Here is a 19,962-nt window from a genome sequence, read left to right as displayed (position 1 = left end):
ATATTATAACTTTGGGTTTGTTATGAATTGGTTCACGTGTTAATTGCTTCCAATGGTTAGGCTTTTGGTTTTGTTTAATGTGTTGCTAATCAGACTTTGATTCATATAATGGTGGTCAAGATATTAAGCCTCTAACCAATTTACCTTTGCAAGTTTATCATCTCTAAGAAATTAGCCCATACTAACAACACATGTTTATGTTAAATCACTAATGAAATACTTAATTGAAATAAGAGATGGATGGGTGAAAGGGTATTGTCTAAATAATGTATCCTTATGGTAACTAAAATCCCCTTAACAAGATAGCTAAGATGTTCAGGCAAACATATATATGTGGTTTGATTGCGTTTGAATGAACTTAAATTGCAATTAATGCATTTCTTTTCAAGCATAAAAGTGGTCAAAACTAATGTTTTCTCATGTGTATATTATATTTTAACAAATATGATGCTGTTTTGGAACACAATCGACAACCTTCAAGTTTCAGTCATCAGACTTTTTCTTGCATCGCAAATTGGCATCCATTTCGGCTCAATGGAGGTGACATACTGACATGCTTACCTGTCGGAAGATATTGTCCTCCTCAAACACCCTCTCGGCATCATCCAAAGCGTTGATCGCATCGGCTAGAACATACACACACATTTATTTATTTAACAAGAGCTTTCCTATGAGTAATGTTTTAACGCATATGTCTTGTTTGTTATCTTTCATATTGTACACACAGACATATTTATAGTTGAGTTTCTGTAATAGTTATAAAGTGCAAACAAAACATTTTTAAATAAAAACAAGAAATTGAAACTTTCAATCAATTACATTTTCAGCTTTTTGCCGATTATTTTAGTCGAATATTATTAATTTGAAAGTGAAGTCTGCATATGTGCTAACTCAACACAAAATTACAAGAAATTACCTCCACCCAAACTACTACGGATCTTAAGCGGAAATATTTTTTTTTCTAATTTTAGTTACAATCACCTTGAAAAAACTGCAACAAATGCAACCCTACCTAAGGTCAGCATGTAACCAATACAAAAAATTACAGCCATACAAGTAACAGTTAAGCGGAAACCATTTTTCTAATCTTAGGTACAACGTCCCTGAACACATTGGTTGCAAATGCAAACCCAGGCTAAATCAGTCTGCAACCAGCCTGCACACATAATATAGCCTTCGCTTAAAAATTAAGCGCAAACGTTTAAAAAGTGTAATCAATATCTACAATGAGCATGATCCAACTGGTCCCAAAGCAATACCATGTTAAGTCTGCATGTCAGCAAGAGAAAGAAGTTTTCTGCCAGTGGTGCAAAAATGTACAATAAAGGGCATTATTATGTCAATTTCGAGTCAAAATAAATTCCCTTGATTACTGAGCTCCAGTTAGAGGTCTTGGTGAGGGATTTGTTTAAAAAGGCCCTGAACACATATGTTAAGTTCTATATCAATATTTGTAGTAGACATGAAATATAATGTTGTTGCACGGTTACAATAGTCTGAATTTGCAAGTACAAAACGGGGAACAATGCTGCTAAATTGCAGTACAGTGCAGAAATATCAGTTGTACAGAAAAAAAGGCTCTTAATACATTCAACCTAAATGAACTAGTTGTTATCGTGTGTTACCATGTGTTCAGAACCAGCCTGAGTTAATAGCTATATAGTTATTTATCCCACTTTTTATACAGTAAACTTTTTTTATTTAAACAAAATTAGTTTTGATGAGTGTTTGTCGTACTTTAAGAATGACTGTAGTGTAACCACGGTCAGTGTATTACTCCGCGTTCCAAAAATAACCGCTGATAAAATAATCATTTTTTTAAATCAGAATATCGTTCTGTAACAAAGAGTCGAGCGTCATTAATTACAATTTTAATCATATTGAATTGCAAATCTTAATGTTTTATAATATCAATATGACATTAAGTTGTTATATACAAGGAACTGCATTTGTTTACAACGTAACCTAGCACCACACACAATTCACTTTCGATATCAAACTATCAAGTCGATCACGAGGTGCACAATATTTGCTTCTTTGTTATAATATGTGATTATTTCGTGACGAAATAACAAGACTACTTGGATTTAAGTTAAAGTGGCACCAAAGAATTGTGAAGAAAAGTTGTTCGAACTAGAGAAAGAAATTTGCTGGTGAAGTGACTGGTGGGGCGAACATCAAGATCAACATGTTCGACGATAGACAGTGGTTTTCTAGGCTGCATTTCGGCCATAGTTTCGGTGCATAAAGGTGAACAAGAGCAATCTGTTGGATTGTTACATTTACTTGACTGAGCAAGAATGTTTGAACACTTTTACTGATGTTCAACAGATATGTTGGAATAATTGGTTATGGACTGGACATTTGTGTGCCCTGTTATGGCCATGGTTTCATTGGGTGGAATGTTTGCATTTCGAATTTTTGGACCATGAATTTGCGAACTGAGTGGTTCGTTATTTTCTTGTGCTTGGGAAAGCCGGCGTCTTTTGCCATGGCCTTCAGCATCTGACCTAGCTTGTTGACACCCAATTGTTGACGCAAGAACCACTGGGATGCAGTGTCATTTGTGCGTATTGTCAGGTTGAAAGGGTGCTAACTTGAAGAAAAATCAGATGTACGCATATCCGAGTACAGCTTGTAAATTAACACAGGATTTCTTGGTCCAGACGATTGTTTTCTACGGTCAAAGGGGAGAAACTCGAACTGACTTCTTTAAAGGGGAGCAACAACAACAGAACCTATTTGCAACATAGTGTTAAATTACCTAATACTAGAGGTTTAAATGACAATAAATGATATAAACACGTTTTTTTACTACTTTTCTTCTTGTTTTAAGGTTCATTAAGATTGACAAACATTTGGGATTGTTTTTATTATTGATGCACTTGGCAAATACAGGTGACGAGGTGCGTGGGAAAAGTAGTCCCTGTTCGGTCGTTGATGACATCATTTCGTGCCGGTTGATTATAGCTGTGCAATTGATTATTGATGAAATTTAATCAATGAGGCTTTAATCAACCAAATTCGCTGTAAATGTAGGACAAATATTCTTATCAATCAAATAAACAGCAACATGTTACCATCTCATACTAATAATCACATAGCACAGTAAACCTAAACATTCTTTAAGCTTTATACATACTGAGGTTTTCTTTGTTCCAACTGCTGACACAATACAATAATTAATTGCCAAAAGACCAGTAATAAAATCTGCAATGAAGGCTGATAGGTCCTTATGGCTTTTAACTCACCCCCACCGAAAAATCCATCTTCAGATGAGGTTGAAGCAGCAGCTGAAAGCAAAAATAATTCATGACACAACACTAGGCAAAAAACAGCTAACAAAATCAATAATAGCTTATACTTGTTTTCCTTTTAAAATTATTAGCTTTAACCTGGCATTTTTAACGACAAGAAGACACACTGCAGATTGAAAGCAAAACTGTCATCATGAGGACTAATCGGACAATATATTCTCTCAAACCTTAAAACATTCAAAGACAGAAGCTGCTTAAAACATATGTGAGCATGATGCATAAAAGACATAAGACCTGGATCATGCGATAATGGATCTTATGCCGCATGTGGCCAGCAAAGCTCCTGACCAGACAGCGCGCATATGGTGCTTGCTGACCAGACCAGACTGCACGCGTCTGGAGCTTGCTGACCAGACCAGATTGCACGCATCTGGAGCTTGCTGACCAGGCCAGACTGCGCGCATCTGGAGCTTGCTGACCAGGTCAGACTGTGTGCATCTGGAGCTTGCTGACCATGCCAGACTGCGCGCATCTGGAGCTTGCTGACCAGACCAGACTGCGTGCATCTGGGGCTTGCTGACCAGACCAGACTGAAAACATCTGGAACTTGCTGACCAGACCAGACTGCGCGCATCTGGAGCTTGCAGACCAGACCAGACTGCGCGCATCTGGAGCTTGCTGACCAGGCCAGGACTGCGCGCATCTGGAGCTTGCTGACCAGGCCAGACTGCGTGCATCTGGAGCTTGCTGACCGGGTCAGACTGCGCGCATCTGGAGATTGCTGACCAGGCCAGACTGCGCGCATCTGGAGCTTGCTGACCAGACCAGATTGCGCGCATCTGGAGCTTGCTGACCAGGCCAGACTGCGCGCATCTGGAGCTTGCTGACCAGGCCAGACTGCGTGCATCTGGAGCTTGCTTACCAGGCCAGACTGCGCGCATCTGGAGCTTGCTGACCATACCAGACTGCGAGCATCTGGAGCTTGCTGACCACATATTGCATAATAGCCATTTTCGCATGACATGCAAATAATCAATGGCCAATGAAATGACTCTGCTTAAATACCATTATTATAAGTTTAAGACTAAAGAATTAAATGGATATCGCAAGTAATGAAAACAAGTATCTAGACTGGTCCAGATTTCTACCATGTCCCTATATAGCAGCACCCTGTTCCTTTTGTGATCTTAGATCTTTCCCTGCATACGAATTAAAATTAGTATGCATGTCTGGATTCCACAACCTTGTAAATGGTAAACTAAATTCTGCTCAGCTAAATTTTTACTTATTAGGTGATAGGATCAAGGTCCAAGGTTTTTAAACTAATCGCAATTTTATACAATAAAAGAACAAATAAATTGAGATTTTAACTTAAATTGTGGAAACTGCAAAATTAAAAGATAATTGCTTAAAAGATAAACAAGCTGAGTTATATGTCAACCCTTCTACAAATGGTTACAATGAACCCTATCTTCCGTTTTTTAAAAATCAAGTGCATGTGGTCACGTACTTACTAGTAGCACTAGGATTTGTGAAACCAAAGGAAGGTGTTGCATCACTTGAGGTGCCCATGTCTGTACTGGCCGTGCCGGCTCCCAGCCCACCAAACATACTTGTGGTTCCCATGCCTGTACTGGCAGTGCCGGCTCCAAGCCCACCAAATGTACTTGTGGTTTCCATGCCTGTACTTGTGGTGCCGGCTCCCAGCCAATCAAACATACTTGCGGTTCCCATGCCTATACTGGTAGTGTCGGCTCCCAGCCCACCTAACATACTTGTGGTTCCCATGCCTGTACTTGTAGTGTCGGCTCCCAGCCCACCAAATGAGACCTCCGATGCGGTCGTCTTGGCAGGAGTCAGCCCCGTCAAGCTGAACCCTGATGTCGGGCCGGTAGAGGTACTGGTCAAGCTTAAGCCGGATGCAGTGCCAGTGGTAGCAGTGGTGGCTGGACCCGCAAGGTCGACTGTATAAAATAAGCCATCATGGGGAAATTTTTCATATTCAATAAGGTCAAGGTAATATAGTCATATTCTAAGTGGAAAAGGACCATAATTGAAACATATTGATCGCTTTTGTTTTAAAGAAGTTGTACTATATGGACGATTCTGAGTTCTGGTTTATTTTCCACAATCTATTGAACATTTGTTAAGACATGAAACAAACTAATGAGATTTGATTTCGAGTTCAATAGCAATAGCTTGGGTAGGATGGTTGGACGGTCCTTCAAAAATAAAATAAATAAATATATTTGTTGTTTTTTTTACCATGTTTCAAAAGAAAATCTTTTTGGGTGGAGGTGGGGGGGTTGGGGATGGAGAGGCGACATCTGAAGCGACATGGAAGTTATGAGCATTTTTCGTAACCTAAACGCAGATTTCGAAACCTAAACGCGGACCATAAGTTCAAAGTCAAGGTCAAAGGGGTCAAAAAATTTGTGCGTATGGAAAGGCCTTGTCCATATACACATGCATACCAAAATTTGAATGTAACATCCGAAGCGACATAGAAGTAATGAGCATTTTTCAAAACCTAAACACAGATTTCGAAACCTAAACGCGGAATCTAAGTTGAAGGTCGAAGGGGTCAAAATTTGTGTGCGTATGAAAAGGCATTGTCACATGCATACCAAATATGAAGGTTACATCAGAAGCGACATAGAAGTTATGAGCAGTTTTCGAAACCTAAACGCAAAGTGTGACGGAAAGACGGACAGACGGACGGTCCGATCACTATATGCCCTCTTCGGGGGCATAAAAACAAGAGGACCATGATTGTCTTAAGGCACTCACCTGAGGTTAAGATACACCAATTATTGCATGAAGACCTGGTTGCCTAGTTTATGAACGCACTAGACTAAAATTCAAATATGGATTAATGAAGGTTCTAGATTTGTAATATTATTTCTTAGATTTAATTAGTTTTGAACTCTCTTTATCCATATTTTGGTGAAAGTATAAAATAAATATTCGTATAAAGTTTAATGAAGCTTTATTTTTTGGTCATTTTTATCTAGTTTTGGATACACTTAATCCATATATAAATTTTGGCCTAGATATAAATATTCTTACAGTTCCACCAAGACTGAGTAATAAATGTGTTTTCTGGAGTAGTAACAAGTGTTTTCATAAATTAGACCTGGTGATCTAAATTTGAATACTCTAGACCCATATTTGAACTCGGCCTAGATATTGTCAAGATAAACACTCACACCGAAATTCTTCAAGATTCAGCCACAAATGTTACTTCTACAGTGACAGCAATCTAAGCTGGATGTCTGACTTAGGGTATTACGATAGCTCATCTTGCGCTGTTCGTGTTTGGGTGAGCTAACACGTCTTCTTAGGGAGTTAAATAATAAAGGGCAATAACTCTTTTTTCAGAAAATTTAAGATAATGGTTCATGTGCATGTCACTTCTCATTTATATATATTCCCATAAAGTTTCTTGTTGAAAGCTTGCATATTTATGAGCTATAGGCCTAAAAGGTTTGTGCACAAGAACTGTGCATGGCACTTCTCCTCAGTGATACATATGCACCCAGTTGCATGTTGAATTATTATACAATTTATGATATACACAACAGAAAATTTTGCGACCGATGAACGGACAACGCAAAAACAATCCCTCTGCCTTTTGAGGATATTGAAAATAGGATACCCAGTATCACATCATTCAAATCATTCGAAAAAAATTCTGTCCAAAATTCATGAAAATTGGACTAACACTGTTACGTCTAGCATGTCAAAAAGGTTTTGCAACAGCCATTTACGCAAAACAGTGACGCTTCTAGCGGATTGTTTTATAAGAACGGTATCCATTTTATAATTCAGCTGAGATACGTTTGAACCTATATTTTTCAAAGTTTCAAGAAGATTCGAATTAGAATGTTACTTGTATTGTGTTCACACGGTTTTAATTAAGCCATGTAAGTTCAAACGGCCATCTTTTACGACAAAACATATCGTTGATATTTGTAAAGAACATGTTAAAATAAGGGGAAAACTTATATTTAAAGCAAGTCCTCAAAACATAACGTTCAATGCGCGCACAGCGCATATGTATGCTTCGCAATGATGAACTTTGAATAAAAACTTGTTTACATAAATAAATAATCACATAAACGTGATCGTCGTGCTTTTTACAATATTTTAAATGAAATATCAATTAATATCAAATGTTTCTTTTCAAAGTCATGTTTTCATGCGCAGCATTCCGCCATATTGTTTTCAAAACTTTAACCAAATTACGTTTAATACTGTGATATTGATTGCATGGTGTTAAGAAGCTGAGCAAGATGACACGCCTTAAAGTAACCTTTTTACGTTTTGGTAAATTGACAAAATTGAAGAAAAGAATGTTTCAGATTCGCACATTTTTGTTGTAGTTATGGTATTTGTGAGGAAACAGTAATACTGAACATTTACTATGCTCTAAAATATCCATTCTATGCATCTTTTGACGATTTAAAAACCTGAAAAGTCTTAAGCGTTGCAACGCAAAGCAATTGAATAATTTTAAAAGTTCTTATGTTGCCGTTATATTTTGTGACACTACAAGGATTGCTTATATAAAGTACAACATTTTCTCAATGAACATAGATTGCCGAGTGGACCGTAAGACTTTAACTCCAGTGGTTCGAGCCCAGTTGAGGGTACCTTTTTTTCTTTCTTTAATTCTATTGTTGTTTTATTGGAGCTTTTAAGATACTATTTTTACATTTGTCAATATAAAGCAATGACAAATTTCAGTATATGCCAAAATCTGTGAAAAGGTCCCTTTAAAGATTTTCCAACAACTAATGTATAATTACCGCCTCGGACCTTCCGCATTTTTGTGACCCTCGTCCGCATGGACTGGAGGCTCTGAACCTCCCTCCTTGTAGTGTGGCTGTTTTGAATTTCCCTGAAAAACACATGCTTACAAGATATAAACACAATGATGTTCCCTTGCACAGGGAAATGAGGTAGCTTAATGGGGTTGTGCTGTCGTAGCATGGTGAATATTTGGTATAAATAAAATAAACGAGACATTTCCGAAGCTCGAGTATCCTTCCGGTTTAATAGTCAATCACAATATATAATTACCAAAATGGCATATTTGAATTTAAATATATATGTGGAAAAATGGTATATTTCAACTTAAACAAAAAAAATAGCACAAGTACCATTATCATTAATTCGTGTTGACCGTCAAACCAATTAATTTACCTCAATTAACATTGCAGACCCAAGCAAGATCTGCACATACGCTATCAACACACAAATTCTGACGCTATAAACACACATTTTCTGCACAATTTTAGAAGACAAAATTACAGTTTCAATTTCAGACCTTTTTACTCAATGTACGCGAATGTTAAACTGCATGTATATTAAATCGTAGGCGAAAATGTAATCACTCTTAAATATGTAAATTTAAAAAATCACAATAATTAAATGTATAAATAAAAAAATATTGTTAATTTTATTATATAATAAATATAAATTGTTACATTATGTGATAAACATGCTTATATAAGAAATTAATCTGTAAGCAAGAGGTTCTAGTGGATAAAACATACGAGACTTTCTGGCAAGGTTAACATATTGCAAGCAAAAGTACTTGATTCAGTACAATACATGTTCCTGCTTTCAAGACTATTATTATAAAATCTGTGTGATGGTTCTGCCGTACACACGAGCTTGACAAAAATAGGATATATTGATTATTTTTTGAATTTATATCGTTTATTCACCTCCATACATTTCATTTGTATTGTTAGTATACATGTTAATTTGTTAGTATACAATACATGTCAATAGAATCTTTTTAACAATTCAGCTTGGATGCTATAACAGAGGTAAATAAAATCCATACATTCCATAATATAGACACAATCATACAGTTCACACACACGCACACACACGCACACACACACATATACATACGCAAATGCCATGTTATGAAACAAAAAGAAAGAAATATAGTTTGACTTCAGTCCATTATAGACTTTAATCAAACGCTTGGACTTAAGACAATTATAAACATTAATCAAACGACCATGGTATTCAATATTTAAAGCAAACAAAAACACGATTATTTTATTGATCTATAAAAAGTTTAACGATTAACCAGTTTAGTATTTCCTTTTCTTGATTTTTTGTTTTCGATTGAATCTCCCATGCTACGCAAAGATAGTTATTTAGCCCCGTTATTGAAGGTAATAGACCATTTTTCTTGCATACAAATATACACTTTTTAATGTCTAGGATCAGAATATTTATATCATTCATGTTTATACTTGTACACCCAAATAACATTGTTTGACAAGAAATATCAGTACATTTTTGCACGTTATGTGATCTTAAAAATTCTATAACATAGTTAACAATTCTCTTTATAAAAAAGCAGTCCCAGAATAAATGTAAGAGGGTTTCTTCATTTTCATTACAGAATGAACATAAATTGTCATAAACAATGTTCATTTTAAATAACAAAGATTTGGTGCCTTAAATTCTGTGAACAATTCTTGTCTGGAACCACTGGGTGTATGTGTCACTAGATATAATATTAACAGATGCATGCACTTTTGTCAATTCAACATTATTAAAAAGTGTATTCCATGTTGAATGACAAGTGGGTACATCTGAATTATAGCTAAAACAATTATAAACAAGTATATTTTGATTATACCCAAATACTATGCTATCCAAGTAGAATGATATAAATGCACATTGTATATTAAAGGGGCCTTTTCACAGATTTTGGCATTTTTTAACTTATTCATTAAATGCTTTATATTGATAAATGTAAACATTGGATCGTAAAAGCTCCAGTAAAAAATCAACAATAAAATTAAAAAAAGGAAAAGAACATTGCCCGGAGCAGGTTTCGAACCAGTGACCCCTGGAGTCCTGCCAGAGTCCTGAAGTAAAAACGCTTTAGCCTACTGAGCTATTCCGCCGAGTACACATACTTGACGTATTTTATACCTTATATAAGCAATCTTCTTAGTTTCACAAAATTTAACGACAAAAACAGAACTCTCCAAATTATTCAATCGTTTCGCGTTGCAACGCTTTATAATTTTTAGGTTTTAAAATCATCAAAAGATGCATATAATGGCTATATTAGACCATGGTAAATGTTCAGTATTACTGTTTCCTCACAAATATCATAACTAAAACGCAAATGTGCGAATCTGAAACAACTTTTTTCAATTTTGTCAATTTACCAAAGCGTGAAAAGATCCCTTTAGACTTTTATAAATGGAAGTCCTGATAATCTGATAAAAGCCTTCCCAGTTCTGATTAAACCTACATAAAATAGGAAGTTAATTTTAACACCAATGAGATTTTCTAATACAGATTGTTTTATAATTCTCCAGAAGTGCACAATATATCTCTTACATATCTTATTCCCCTATCATACATATTTTTATTATATATAATATTCACACCTATCTTAAAATTGTGGTTATAAAAAAATGGTATATCAAGTATATCTTCACACTTACTGACGTTTTGTTTATTAATATACTCAATGTAACATTTAAGGACATCTCTCCAAAAACAATTTTTTAAACTAATCATTATTTTTTCTATGTAATTTATTCCTAAATTAAACATTTTCTTCACATCAAACATAGAATATACAAGTTGGAAACATGTTCCATTACTTGAAAAAAAATTCTTAACCATGTCATTTTCATAGTTTTTTGAAAAGCATATATATCAGTCATGGCAACTCCTCCATCATCATATGATTTAATAGCAATAGTTTGTTTAATTTTTGCCTGTCCATCCCATACAGAATTCGAAAACATGCTATGTATTTGTTTTAAAACTTTTTCTCCTGGACTAGGAAGTGCTTTAAACAGGTGTGTTGAAAGGGGAAGTAATAATGATTTAATAACAGTTTTCTTTCCTATGGGTGTTAACGTTCTTCTTTTCCAAAAATTTATGATATTGTGCAGCTTTTCAAGTTTACTTGAGAAGTTAATTTCTATCGTTTTCTTTAAACCGACATCAAATAGTATTCCTAAAACTTTAAAGTTTGTTGTGCCCCACACTAGTTTATATTTAGTTTTTATTGATTGTATGCTAAACGTTTTGGAGCCAATCCATAAAAGGTTTGTTTTGTCATAATTGATTTTTAATCCAGAACATAAGGCAAAGTTATTTAAAAGATCTAGGGTAGCATTGAGGGAAAACATCGGTGTCATCCAGTAAGAGAGATGTATCGTCAGCAAACTGAGATATTTTGTATTAAATATTTTCTATCACTATACCTTTAATTGCATTACAATTTCTGATGTTAATTGCCAAAATACAGCACAAAGAATAAAAATATAGGAACTTATTGGGTCCCCTTGTCAGCAGCCTCTTTCAATTGTAATAAACTCTGATAAAACCCCATTGATTTGAATTGCCGTCAAGGTATTATGTAGGAAAAGTGAAATCCATATTTTTAATGTTGTACCAAAATTAAAATAATCTAATGTTTTTTCTATAAAATCAAACTCGAGAGTATCGAATGCCTTTTCAAAGTCGATGGTCATCAAGAGTCCAGGGATATTGTTATCTTCTGTATATTGCATAATGTCATATAAAAGTCTGGTATTCTCACCAATATATCTGCCTTTAATAAATCCTGTCTGATCTTTAGAAATAAGAGTATCGAGGATAGTTTTTAATCTGTTAGCAAAAGTCCCAGATGCAAGCTTGTAAATTACATTCAAAAGTGTTAATGGCCTTAGGTTTTTCAGAAAATGTTTTGGTTTATTATCTTAATGTATACATGTGAGTATACCTTGTTTTTGAGTAACTGACATGGTTCCAGAGGTAAAACCATAGTTGAGGCTCCTCAGTATATAAAGTGACCTAAATCTTTCGAAAAAACTTTTAAAAATTCTGCTGTAAAGCCATCTGATCCTGGGCTTTTGTCATGCTTCTTATTTTTTAAAGTAATTGATATTTCCGTGACAGTTAGAAGTCCTTCTAAGGATTGAGATTGTGCAGTACTTAATTTAATATTGTGTATGCCTTTAAGGTCACCATGTACAGTGTACGAGTCATTAAAAACAGTCTTTGTATACAATGTTTTGTAAAATTGGGCAGCTGCTTTTAAAATACCTGGATTGTCAAATAACCGTTGACCTTCATCGTTTTCAAGAAAAGGGATTTTTTATTACAGGAAATATTGAATTTAATATTCCGCACTTTTGCATACATCCGTCTTAAGGTGCTTCCGGGGATAGTCGATACAAAACAACTGAATTCATTGGGAAAACTGTTCTTTTTCCAAGTCACATGCATTGAGATGGTATTTAAACCCACCGTTTGAAAGTAACGCATTATCGTGTCTCATACACGTTCGACTCTGATAGTTGTTTAAACTTTTGATATTTATTGGTTACTTATACTAGTTTAATCCGTGCGGCAATTTAAAGTTAAGAATTGATATCAGTTTGATTGGAACTGTATTGTCATTATTATAATTATATAACAATATTATTATATCACAATAGTATTGTAATATTATTATAATATAAAACTGTTCTACTAGATAATTAATCCTTTAATTGGTGTACTACATACCAATAAGGTATGTAAACAAATACGTAGAAATTACTTTATTAAAGCGCATGTATTTGTTGTTCATGAAGTTTTATTGTCCACTTTTTGCAGGTGGGTGGCCAAATGTTATTAAGATGTAGCGTAGGCATACTGCATATTACCATGGAAACCAAGATGGTTGTTTTTGTTTGATGTATTTTTAATCAGATTGTCTAAGTTTGACTGTTTAAGTATGTAAAACTATGTGTACATTCAAAATGATTATTAACGTGAAAATATAAAGGCCTTTACAATATAAGCTTATAATCTAACTTACCAAATTTCAAGGTCGAGGTCATTTCAAAGTCAAATATTGAACATTTGATAAAAATCCGCTTTTTCTTAACAAACCATTCTTTATTTAATCAATATAAAGAAGTGAAACTCCAGCTGCTGGAGCAGTATTGAATTTTCATTAAAAACAATTAGTTGGTCCATTATTTAAGGCAAGTGACCGATTGCCCAAACAGTACAACACAGCACAATACAGCACAATACAAACCAACATAAACACAAAATATGAATAAAGCTGGGGTCACCGCCTTGGAACGGTCAATGCAAAGCATTGGGGGTTTAAACCTGGTTATAGAGCGCTCAACCTTACACTTGGCCCAGCAATATTCATAATACATTTAAGTGTAAATACAATTTAACGTCATAGCATTGTAACTCAAATTAAACAATAATAAAAGGGAATTAAAACGCATTCAATTTAATTACTATTTAATTACTCAATTGCATTGAAGATACAAGAGTAACAGAGTTACAACTTTTTGACGAACGATCAAATAAAACTATTAACAGACGTTAAACAGAAACTGGACATAGTGCGTATTTCTACAATGTGAAATTCAAATTTAAAAAAATGTATTTTAAGCTTATGAAGCTTTCATGGTATAATTCCTGTAGCAGTTATAGTTAACACGCTATTGACTGATATTGAATAGCAGCTATAGATAACAGAATACCTATAAACAACCAGGCACTTTAGACCACACATCTTTATTTAATACAATACGTCTGTCTGTATAATTATCGTAAGTCTCCGTGAATAACCGGGTAATTAAACTATACTTTTACTTAAACATGCGGATTTTTTTTCAAATTTATATGAACATTAAAGGCCCTGGCATGAAAAGGCATTTGAATATCAGATTCTGTAAGATGTATTAACCTGGGTAATTTACCTTAAATGTTTTGTGCCGTGTATACATCGGGCAAAACTTGAGCTGCTCCTGCCGGAGAGTATCCGTATAAGAGCATCGGACACGTGCAATCCTTAGTGCCTCTCACTTCTGCTAACTTAAGTCGGTGTTATGAAGCTGGGTCAGTGACCCTGACCATTCATTTAAATATATGTAGTAGAATTTGTGATCTGTTGCAGGTTCACCTTAACCACGGCATAATGCGGGCGTTGACGCCGAGGCCGACATTAGGATGAGGAGTGTTGCTGGGACTATTCGTTTAATAGCGGAACTAGTGATCATCAAAACATCAACATCGTCATTACTATTAAAAAAACAAACACCTTCATCATCTTCATGAGGCGTTATGTATACATGCATTAAAATAAATAAATTGCATAAAAGTGTGATCAAATAAAATGACAAACCTCTTTAATTCCTCCAACTCTTTCATGAGGTCCGCAATAGCCCTTGAAAATAGAAAATCATTGCTCAAATATAATGATCATATGGATGAATCCAATTAGTGTTTTATGTTAACTTTTATACAAGTAATCAAATTGGTAAAATACATACAACCTACCATTTTTAATGATATATGCCTTACATGTGTATTTGAAACATAACATTAGTCTAAATAAAACCAATACTTAATCGCTTACAAAGTTAAAGAACAGTATATGTTAGTTACGGCTATCGACATGGCGTATAATAATTGGCATGTTAAAATTTGCTTCAAAGGACGTATTGAAGGCTAAAAGGTTCAGATATTTAACAATATAATATCTTATATAAATAATTATTAAACGTTGCTTAACAAATAGGTTTCTTTTTTTTAAAAAAAAAAAAGTTTTTTGATTAGCATTTTTATCTTCAATACGTTGTTAATTGAACACTGTCGAGGCGTAGGAAAATCAGTAGTTGTCTGACAGCATACTTTTACAATTGTAAGAAATAAAACGTGGGTTGCATACGTTATAAAAATAATTTTTCTTTTACGATTGTACAATCTTTATGATATTATTTTCGACGTGTTTATTGGTAATCATTAATGTTAACCACAGGCATGTTATATCAATGGAAACTGCAGTAAGGAACAACAACATATAACTTTATTAAGTGACTAAATGTTTTAACACAATAAATGACATGCTTTTCATTTGCTGTGCTACATTAACCTTATAATACGGTTTAGGAAATGGTATGGTAACGCCGGAGTTTGCTATTTGTCTCCTCCTATTTGCGGATGCTGCTGTTATTTTCTCAGAGCCTTTAAAGGAGCTACTGTGAAACAATCTAGAAGAATATTTGATGCATGGAATATAAGTGTTAATTTGGACGAAACACATGTTTTCTCGCAAAAGGACATTTTTGCTTAAAGATAAGCACACGTCTAAAACGCGTGAATGTAATTTTTGTTTTTGTAAATATGTCTACTCTTTAGTATAGGTAGAAAACCGTCGACATGCCCCTTAAGCTATTACAACTGCCAGGAGTATTTTATTACATTTGAATGTGTGTTCTACTTTTTAAAATATGTTAAAGGTAACCTGCGATTTCGTGCTTTTTAACCGCCGGTATATTACCTTTCTTCAAAAAATTTCATTTAACATTCGTTTAAAATGGTTTATTTCGACCCATTGCCATTTGTTCCCTCATTAGAAGATAAAACATGAGCTGTTTGGGGACAGTGCTTTCAACGCTTTTTGTTTTTGAGAAGAGTTTCTTGCTTTGTTTTCTGAATCAAACAGTTTGAATATTTAGGAATTGTTTTCGCTTTGAATTATTATATGCCTCGTATTTTCTAATTTGAATTATTTTACGCAAGACACACAATGATTTTGAGCGAAAACTATATTTCTGGATTTATTTACAGTGGCTTGACTGTTTGTTAAACGTGACACCAGGTTCCTAATATACAAACAATATCTATTACCTTGAATTCACGCACCCCACATTCGACCCCATGCTAGATCTGAACATAAGGTAGTTTTAATAAAAATAGCTCAATTTTATGAAAGGGAATGTCTGCCGGTCCATACATGTTGCCAAATGACAATTACATATTGCTTAATGACATATGTATATTGCTTAATGACAACTCTATGTTGACATATTAAAATTGGGAATATTCGCCATTACATGCATGATGCCAAATGCCAATTACATTTTGCTTTGCTTTATTAGTTCCAAATAACTTCGTCTTCCTTGTGCCTTTATGCTTTTTACAATCACTAAGTTCAATATTTCTTGCATACTTCGTTCAATGTTTACTCGATGTATTTAAATCCTTTATTCTTGCGAGTAAATGACAAATGCATCATTTCTGTTTAAATGTTAATGTGTCTATCTTCTTGTTACTTAACTAATATCATTTCAATACTAAGTAATTATAGAAAAGGCACACTGATTCTATTAAGCGACATGATTAAACACAATTCATCAGCTCAGGTGAAATTGGCCCAACACATCAAGACGCATGTATTTGAGGCGCGCTCTGAGAAAATGGCGTTTAATGCACGTGCGTACAGTTTTATCCCAGATTGGCCTGTGCAGTTCGCACCGGCTCATCTATGACGACAATGTTGGCTTTAATTAGATTAAGGTAAGATTTCAGGAAAACCACAACAAATATTATAAGAATATTGCATTTTGTTTATAATAATGGTAAAATTTCATGTCTAGTCATAAGCAGTATGTTTGGGATGCACTCAGTTCTGGACCTTAGGGACCATTTTGTTTTCACATGATGTTTATGTATTGTGTCTCTTAACCTTCATTATTTAACCAGTATGAATAAATATCTTTATAAAACTGTCAAAAAAGGGTCATTAGATTAGACTTTGTGGACACGCTATTTCATGATAGACTTCTTCATCTGCAGTCATTACAAGACACAAAGCAACAATATAACTTTGTCTGGGAAAATGGTGTTTATTGCAAGATTGTCACACAGGCTATTCAGTGACGAACTTTCCTGTTGTATAGAATGTTTTCTTTAAAAGAAAATCTCTTTGATTGAAATCCAGTTCAGACTTAAAGTGTCATCCCTGATGAGCCTGTGCATACTGCATAGGCTTATCTGAGACGACACTTTAAGCACATGCAATAAGTCCCATTTTCCCAAAACGAGCCTTATATGTTAAAGCAATTTCTCACAAATTTAGGACTATATCTAATGAAGAGCAGCAATTGTGGTTAAAAATTTATTGACAATCTCATAAATATTCAAATAACAAAGGTTTATTCTTTAGTTACAATAAGACACAAGTACATTTTAAAAAAACAATAACTCTTATAACATTTCATGTAAAGGCTATACACACTAGATTATATATTAAATTGGTATATATAGAATAATCAATAGCATACCGAAGAAGCACAAAACGTGTTCACTATTCCATTCATAGCAATTCATATTTAATTACACTATCATAAACAACATTCCCATATGCATCTTTTAGTAGGTATAAATATTTCAAAAACACAACCTATCATGGACACAAGATGCTAACTTTGAAATCAAAGTGGACACTGTGATGTCAAGCCCTGTCTTACAATATTAGTTTTGAAGTTGTCAAGACAGACAATAACCTCTTTGACTCCTTAACAATAATGGCGGTACATAAACAATTAATTTCAAATCAAACTGATGTAACAACAAGTAACATGAAGTCTGATGTCTGGGTATTGGCACCAATTCTATTATGTGAAAATTAAGAATATGATTCTATCTCAAGACATTTCTGGCTTTGCATAGCCTGAACATAATGAATGACTATGACTAAACATATTCCACCAGGTAAATATCAACAACAGTATTTTAATTTATATATTTAAACAAGTTGTGTTTTTTTTAATCAAATCCTTACTTCCAGTGTTAAACATATTATATAATCTATGTAAAATTCATTCTAAATTCTTATATCAATTTTTTTTTGGAAACCAAGAATTTACAAGTGTTTTTTTATGGACGTTCATTCATATAATAATACGATTTTAAGTATTGACATTTAAGAAATTACAGAAGAACCTAAAGTCCTGATGATGTTATTTATCGTTTTTAGTTGTGAGCGATAATTATGCAGACGACGAATGCTAGGAGCGTCTTTTCTACTTCTGCAGTGTGTGTATTTAATCAATAGTCTTGTAAGATGACATTGGCCAGTCTAGTGTTTATAATTGAAATCTGTACATATTGGCTGCTTTCAGGGAATTTTTTTCATATTTTAACAATTTGTAATTTGTAAAACATGGTACATAAAGCATATATTACACATAAAATAAGTTTTATCTGCTGATGGCACAAGAAAAAGCAAACTAATAAATTAAAATAGCATCATAGTTGATAAATCAAGCAAACAAAGATACAGGTTTATGAATATTCAATAAATTAAATAACTTAATCTAAAAATTTGAGAAAGTCAAATAATAATACTGTTATTGGTAAATAAATGTTATATATATATATATATATATATATATATATATATATATATATATATATATATATATATATATATATATATATCTATCTATCTCTATCTATATATATATATATGTGTGTGTGTGTGTGTGTGTGTGTGTGTGTGTGTGTGTGTGTGTGTGTGTGTGTGTGCGTGCGTGCGTGCGTGTGTGTGTGTGTGTACTAAAAATTTAAACCATGTCACAAATATTAAAATAGCACAAAAAAATGAAGTAAATCCTTATTATTTCCATTGTGGTCCTTAATAAATTTAATGTAGTTGACCTAGAAACAACAAATAATTAAAAGCTATAACATAATTTTGAAAACTGAGTTGCATCTAAGATTATACAACAGCGAACAACTTCAGTACCTTCAGCGCGTTGAATACTTCTTGTTCTGATCATGCAAGAATGTAAAAGCAGAGAAGATTGACCGTGATTTGTCATGGCGCGGTATAGCTGGTGAGCAAGAGATCCGTGAGGTGTAGGCGACTTCACAGCATTCGCTGCATTTTTAGAAAGACCCTGGTCCTGCAATGTTAAAAAATGAATGATTATAAATTTCTGTTACAAGAACACAAGTTCTCATCAATGTTCATGCTGATATGGCAAAAAATGTGACAAAAAGTTTAGAGTGTTTACAAGAATTAACTGAACACGTGTAAGGAAAACTGCCCCACCCCTATGGTTGACATGTTTTTCAAGGGACCACAATCAATTTGAAAGACAGCCAGTTTAGCAAGTTTTAACAAGATTGGAATAAATGCGACATTTTAAATCTGCAAGATTTCACTATACACATTTAATGACGCTATCCGGACATTCGCTCCCACGGACAATCGCTCCCACGGACAATCGCTCCCACGGACAATCGCTCCCACGGACAATCGCTCTTACGACAAGGCGGACGTTTGCTCCGACATTATTTTGAAAACCCTGACAGTCGCTCCTAAATAATTTTGACAACCCGAGAATTTGCTCCTATATAATTTTGACAACCCGGGTTTTAACCCTACATAAGTTTGACAATCCAGAAATTTGCCCCTACATAAGTTTGACAACCCTGGAAGTTGCCCCTACATAATTTTGACACCACGACCATTGATTCTTACAATGTGATGCGAACCCTTTAAACACAGTATACGTCGATCAAATGTTTACACCTATAATTAGCCGACATTTCAATTTTCCGGAACATGTTAAAGGTTAGCCGATTTTAAATATACTAGAATTTTGAAAAACAACACGCACTATTTTAATAATCAAAGAATTATTATTTGAATACAAATATTATTTTCTTTCCTTAATAGATAAATGTAGCTTTTGATTTCAGGTAACACAAGTGAACGGTGTTTATCCTTATAAGCATGACGTAGATCCATTTGTGATTGATGCGAATAAACTACGATTTGAAATTATGAACGTATCAGAAAGAAGACACCAACAGATATTAAATA

At 34.1% G+C, this 19,962-nt stretch overlaps 2 protein-coding genes across 2 annotated transcripts in view; both read left to right on the top strand.

Moving 5' to 3' along the window:
- Nucleotides 1-1,647, top strand: part of LOC127859704 (telomerase protein component 1-like) — a 118,531-nt gene extending 116,884 nt beyond the window's left edge. Inside the window, exon 48 of the mRNA XM_052397212.1 lies at nucleotides 1,637-1,647. Within this exon, the coding sequence (XP_052253172.1) occupies nucleotides 1,637-1,647 (11 nt within the window). The remainder of the gene's footprint in view (nucleotides 1-1,636) is intronic.
- A 3,180-nt stretch (nucleotides 1,648-4,827) lies between these two features.
- LOC127859703 (calphotin-like) lies at nucleotides 4,828-5,229 on the top strand. Its single transcript, XM_052397210.1, has one exon. It carries the CDS (start codon nucleotides 4,828-4,830, stop codon nucleotides 5,227-5,229), a length of 402 nt encoding a protein of 133 aa, XP_052253170.1.
- Nucleotides 5,230-19,962: the final 14,733 nt, after the last annotated feature.

The sequence above is a fragment of the Dreissena polymorpha genome, chromosome 15 (genome assembly GCF_020536995.1).
Source record: "Dreissena polymorpha isolate Duluth1 chromosome 15, UMN_Dpol_1.0, whole genome shotgun sequence".
In the NCBI taxonomy this organism is placed as follows: Eukaryota; Metazoa; Mollusca; class Bivalvia; order Myida; family Dreissenidae; genus Dreissena; species Dreissena polymorpha.
This window is presented reverse-complemented; position numbering and strand designations above follow the sequence as displayed.

Excerpts from the sequence above, each read along its gene's own strand:
- LOC127859703 (XM_052397210.1), top strand. The coding sequence starts at position 4,828 with ATGTCTGTACTGGCCGTGCCGGCTCCCAGCCCACCAAACATACTTGTG.